General features: G+C 45.3%; 1 protein-coding gene across 1 annotated transcript in view; it reads left to right on the top strand.

Moving 5' to 3' along the window:
- The first annotated feature begins 305 nt into the window (after positions 1-305).
- The window catches only part of CNPY1 (canopy FGF signaling regulator 1), a 34295-nt gene continuing 28600 nt past the window's right edge, over positions 306-6000 (top strand). The window contains exons 1-2 of the mRNA XM_064399867.1: positions 306-311; positions 4258-4353. Of these exons, the coding sequence (XP_064255937.1) occupies positions 306-311; positions 4258-4353 (102 nt within the window). The remainder of the gene's footprint in view (positions 312-4257; positions 4354-6000) is intronic.

Genomic DNA, 6000 nt, shown 5'->3' with positions numbered 1-6000 from the left:
CTCTGCTTGGGCTGGGCTCTTCTGCCTGTTCTGCACACCTTCCTCACCCAGCTCCCCCTGGCTTGTTGTACTATTCCTAAATTAAAAGCAAAGAGAAAGATGAGTAGGTCATTGGGGGCTGCAGTGGAGATGTGTGCCATCCTGCCATGTTTGAAAATAAGAGAAGACAACAATAGGGTTGCTTTGAATGTGATGGTCTTAGGACCTGGAGGAAAATCTGTGTCTTCCCTCCCACCTATGGAAAGAATTGCCCCTGGGGCATGTTTTCCTCTCTCAGCTGAGTGGATCACTTCACTCCTGGGGCCATGCAGGTGAGGGCAGGAGGCATGGGCTGGGTAATTGCCACTTTCCCCCCAAAACTCAGTTTAGCAGTACTTCAGTACTTCTAGGGATGTCCTGTTCTGCCTTCAGAAATCATTTTACATGTGTCTGCCCGCTTTAGCTTCTGCTTGATTTCTTTATCTACCTAAACCTTGGAGTTTAATAGATGGGTAGATAGTTTCAAGTTATCCTCTTGTGCATGAATGCCTGTTTTTTTTCAGATAAAATTTTCTGACATCTCAAACTTTTATCTTGGACATGTATTAGACAAGTTGCTTTATATATATATATATATATATTTGCAGTGTTCACAAAGTGATGGCTCTGTCAAAATTTCTGTTAGAAAATGCTTTTTTTCCTGCACAGGCTGGAGGTGAGGTGAGGGGAGGGGATGGGTTTGTAAACCACCCTCACAACCTCACTCTGACCTGAGATTCAGCTCCCTCCAGGGTGAATTCTCAAATGCAGAGAAATAGAGAAAATAGTCATGTTCTAGGGCCACCAACTCAGGTGTGAGGTGCATGGTTTCCACTGCCTCACCATGAGCCTGAGCCCTCCTGTGCTTCCTGTGTCCCTTTCCTGGGGGGAGAAAAGAGAAGCTGCCCTTCCACCCAGCCCATGCCATGATTCCTTTGCAGAGCCTCTCAGGCTCTCCTGCTCCATCCCCTGATGGAGCTGGGCTGCTCTCCTGGGGGCAGTTTCACAGCAGTGGGATGTGGTGTGGCCTCCTCCTTCCCAGGGGCCACTCACAGATTTTCCCCAGGTTTCACAGTAGCTGTTTTGCCTGGTTCCAGTGCAGCCTGCATGGAAGTTCTCCAGCATTCCTCATTTGGTGAGGAGTTATTTCATGTCCAGCCACTCCAGCTGCCCAAGTGCAGTTGATGAGTGATGCAGGTTACCCCACATCCATGGTTATCCTTTTGCTGTTAATCATAGAATCACAGAGAGTTTTGGGTTGGAAGGGACCTTAAAGATAATCTGGTTCCAACTCTGCTGCCGTGGGCAGGGATGCCACCCACTAGATGGGGTTGCTCAGGGCTTCATCCAATCACACATCAAATGTTTGTGCCTTTTGATGATCTGATTTTTTTTCTCCAGATGCAAAATATGAAAGACCAAGGACTTAGAACCAGGACTCTTTCAAAATTACCTTCAATTACTTATGGGTTTCTTTTGTAGTTACCATTACAAGCATGTTTTTTTAAATATTTTCCTTTCACATAGGATGTGTCAGGTTAATTTTGGTTGAATTCAGTGCCAAGCCTTCACATACTATGGAGAAAAATTGCAAGCCTCTTACATGTTAGAGTGTAATACTGAGTGAACAACCTTCATGAATTCACAGTGAATTGCATTTAGTATAGTATTTTTTATATCTATAATTAACTGAATTCTAAACCAGCACACCATCCTTCCCACGAGAAGGAATCCCAGCCTGGGATTTGGCCAGGTCACTTCACTTCTGAAAATCACTATTGTGTTGACAGTTATTCAGCCCCCTGCAACTTCCAGGGCTTACTGAATATTCATATTCATATTCCAATGTTAAGGCTTTTGAGTAGGTTCTCTTACATTTCTGCAGATAAAAGTTTAACAGAGCTGAAGCAGAGACTGACTCTAAGGTGGGAAGGCAGCAAGGCATGAGCAGGGTGGACAGGACTGCTCAGGACTTGGTAGGAATTGCTAACCAAGAGCCTTGTAGTGGTGTAGAGAAGGCATCAAACACTCTTGTTCAGGGCAAAAGAGCTGCCAGAACCAGAAGGAGGATTAATTTAGGAACTCTGATCTTCCATCTCTTCCAGAAGTGCAAACTGGGAAGGGACATGCTGGAGGAAAGCCAGAAGGAAGCCTCTGGGAAGGAGTGGGGATCAGAGGGGAGCTGGAGCCAGCTGTGCTGTGCCTGTGCCAGCTCCAGCTCCAGCCCCAGCCAGGGCTGCAGCTCCCTGCTCCTCTCCTGGGGCTTGGGTCATATGTGCACAAGCCCCCAGGGGATTTTGAGATTAAATGTCACTCTCAGGAATGCAGTACCTTCACTTCTTTTTAAATACATTTTCAGCTCTTTGCCAGTGATTAAAGTTCAAGGTCGAGATGCATCTTTCCTTGTGGACATTTGCTTTGATTCCTGATGTGCTTTGCTGAAAAATCTCCGGCGTACAGTGAAGGAGGTGACAGCATGTCAGAGAAGTACATATTTAGTTCTAGCAGCGAGTCAATCAGACATCTAGGCAATTACCCTCTGCTCAGGATGACAACTGAGAGATGTGTTTATTCTGTCTACAGGAATCTCTGTTATTTTAGGATCCTTTCCAGAGTGCAACCAGTGCTAACTTGTCAGTACGTGGAGACTCTTGTTTATGCTTTGGTTTCCTATCTGGGTGGGATTATTCAGTTATTGACTTGCTGGCCCCTACTCAACCTTTTAAATTCATTTCTACCTTCCACACAATTTTTTGGCAGGAGCTACAGGCTGTCTAAGCCTGAGCCCTCATATCTTCATCTGTGCTGATGAATCTTTTATCTGCTTTTCGAAGAGTATTATCTCTTCCATGAGCTGTGAGGTAGCACCTCACTATCACTGCTGAGACTCCTGCATTTGGCTGTGGTTTGGCATCTCCCACAGCCTGACACCAGGGTTTGCTGGTCCCTCCCAGGGCTGCCCACCCTGGTGGCCCGTGCAGAGCCAGGGCTCGCTCTGCTGGTGTGGTGGGATCCCCGTGTAAAACCCTGCTCTCCTTTGCACCCCTGTAAAGCCTCTGACCTCAGAGGCATCACTGTGGGTCAGCCTGGGACCCTGGAAAGCCAGCCAGTGCCTGTCCTCTGCAGACACACTGCAGGCAGCCTCACTTACACCTCCTGCCTGGGTCTGATTAGTGAGCTAAATACTTTCTGCTCCATGGGAGCACCCGGTGCCATATAAGCTGCAGGCTTCCCTCAGGCAATGAACAGATGAGTTTAGCTGGAACAGACTTTGTTATCTTTTGACACTTTGCTGGGGAATCAGTTACTTCTGTGAGGAAAAAGGTGTTTCTGATGCTGTTTGCTTTTCTGAGTGGTGCAGAGCCTCTGGCAAGCTACAGAAGTGAGCCCCAGAGCTCAGCTCAAGGGCCAGTCACCCCCAGATGGGGCAGGAGTTAGGAGCAGCCTACATGTACAGAGCAGAATCTCCTCCTTTTCATTTGAAGAGGATTCAACATGACCCGTACTGCCCTGACAAGGCAGGACTCAGAGCACCCAGCTCCCCTGAGTGCCCCCAATGTCACCTGGAGCCGACAGGGGTGGGGTGGCACCTCAACCATGCACACACACAACCCTCTCCCACCCCACCCAAACCTCTCCCCTCACACACCCCCTTCTCCCACTGCGAGGATGGAGGACAAAGAGGGTTTTTGCAGGTTCAGGAGGCCTTTCTTTTTCTTTCTTTCTTTCTTTCTTTCTTTCTTTCTTTCTTTCTTTCTTTCTTTCTTTCTTTCTTTCTTTCTTTCTTTCTTTCTTTCTTTCTTTCTTTCTTTCTTTCTTTCTTTCTTTCTTTCTTTCTTTCTTTCTTTCTTTCTTTCTTTCTTTCTTTCTTTCTTTCTTTCTTTCTTTCTTTCTTTCTTTCTTTCTTTCTTTCTTTCTTTCTTTCTTTCTTTCTTTCTTTCTTTCTTTCTTTCTTTCTTTCTTTCTTTCTTTCTTTCTTTCTTTCTTTCTTTCTTTCTTTCTTTCTTTCTTTCTTTCTTTCTTTCTTTCTTTCTTTCTTTCTTTCTTTCTTTCTTTCTTTCTTTCTTTCTTTCTTTCTTTCTTTCTTTCTTTCTTTCTTTCTTTCTTTCTTTCTTTCTTTCTTTCTCTCCCTGGAAGCTTGGTTATTACAGCAGTAGCCTCTAGCTACATCTGTGAAGAGGAGCACCTCCACCAGGCACCTCCTGTAATAATGACTTCTTTCTTCTTTGAACTTGTGAGGCACTGTGCTATGACATTAGGAAGGTGAATCCAAAGAGGACCATAGATGTAGGGTCATTCCAAGTAAACCCTGACGGGACACAAGAGAGGAGTAAGGTAGCAGAAAAATGATATGACAGCACATAATTGCTGATATGTGCAATTACCAACCACTTATCCAAACAGCAGTTGGTCTTAATCTTACAACCTTTTTTCTTGCTAAGGGTATCAGCCACTAAATTGCTTCTGCTTCCTCTGGGACCCAAAGTAATCTTTAGGCTTGAAATTGAGGTATTTTCCTTCCTTTTCAGTACCTACATTTCTTTGCCTTTTTAATATTTGAAGTGGTATTGTTCCATTGTTAATCTTGATAAAAAATAAATCAGAACTACATGCATTATTAAGGCAGAGAAAGAAAAAAAGAAGAATGAAAGACAGAATACATGCTCTACCTAGAGACAGACTGTTATCTAACCAGGCATTGCACTGAGGTCCAAGTAGTGCCCATTGCCATCCATGGGCTTCCTGTGGTTGCTGGAAACCTTCAACTTCCACTGCCTGTGCTGGGAACTGAGGGTCATCAGCCTTTTCCTGGACCAAGCCATCACACTGCCAACCTCCAGGAGCAAGGCTTGGCTTACTCTCTGTTTGGCAGCATGTAAATTACAGATTGTCCTCCATACACTTAGACAGAAAATCCTCTGGAAGTGTTTGGTGAGCTAGGTCATTTAGCAAATATTCCAGAGGATTGTTGTTGACTCAGATAATAAACCTTTCCATCACCCCCAAGTGTAAACTCAAAGGCTTAAGAGAGTATATAAGGCATAAGAAGATGGAAATTGCTTCTTTATAAATGGCAGAGTCTTCTGATGATTCTCAGGTCTGTCTTTAGCAATTTTGTCAATTCTCAACTTGTTACTGAGGAGGACTGAGGATCAAGCTGTCCAGGGATATCTCTGGAGTGAGGCAGCAGCTTCCCAAGGCAGCTGGAAGTGAGATGATCAGAAGCTGTCCAAGGCATCTGAGTCTTCTGAAGTCCAGCTCCAAGGAGTTCATCCTTCCTGTGAGAGCTCCGTGCTCAGGGTGCAGTTGTGGCCAACAGCAAGGGACCAGCTCGTGGTGAGATTAACAATTTACAAGAGAACGTGAGAGGAGAGCACGGTGGCTTGGCTGGCAGTGCATGGTTGGTCTGTAGCAGAACAAGCTTCTGGGGTGCTCCCAGGTCAGGGCCCCAGCCCATGGACCTGGCTGGCTCAAACTGCCCAGGCTTCACTGCTGGGTTGACATGTGGCTCTTCCTCACTCTGAGCAAAAAGCCACAAAACACAGAGGGGTTTGGGTTTGAAGGGACCTTAAAGATCCTCCAGTCCCAGCTCCACAATGTCTCAGTGAGGGCAAGAGTGTGGATGGCTGCCCATAGCTGCCAGGACACACAGGACCTGACTGCAGCAGATCTGGGAGTGATAAACAAGGCAATACAGATAACCAGGCAGATATTAATAGAGCCCGGCTCTACTGCCTAGTGCCATTCTTGTTTATTCATATGTTGACCCCGGTATTAGCAGTACACATTTCTTAAACAAAATCCATGTCCTGCACTGCTAATTGTTAACATAACAGAGGGTTCGTGAACCCGTCTTTCACCACATCACTTAAACATTATTTAAACAGTATTTTATTACATTTATTTCTTCAGAGGCAAAACCATTTCCTTGCTGTGCCTGTCAACTGATTTGAAAACTAAATATCTAAATTGCTGTAGTTT

The sequence above is a fragment of the Passer domesticus genome, chromosome 1 (genome assembly GCF_036417665.1).
Source record: "Passer domesticus isolate bPasDom1 chromosome 1, bPasDom1.hap1, whole genome shotgun sequence".
NCBI lineage: Eukaryota > Metazoa > Chordata > Aves > Passeriformes > Passeridae > Passer > Passer domesticus.
This window is presented reverse-complemented; position numbering and strand designations above follow the sequence as displayed.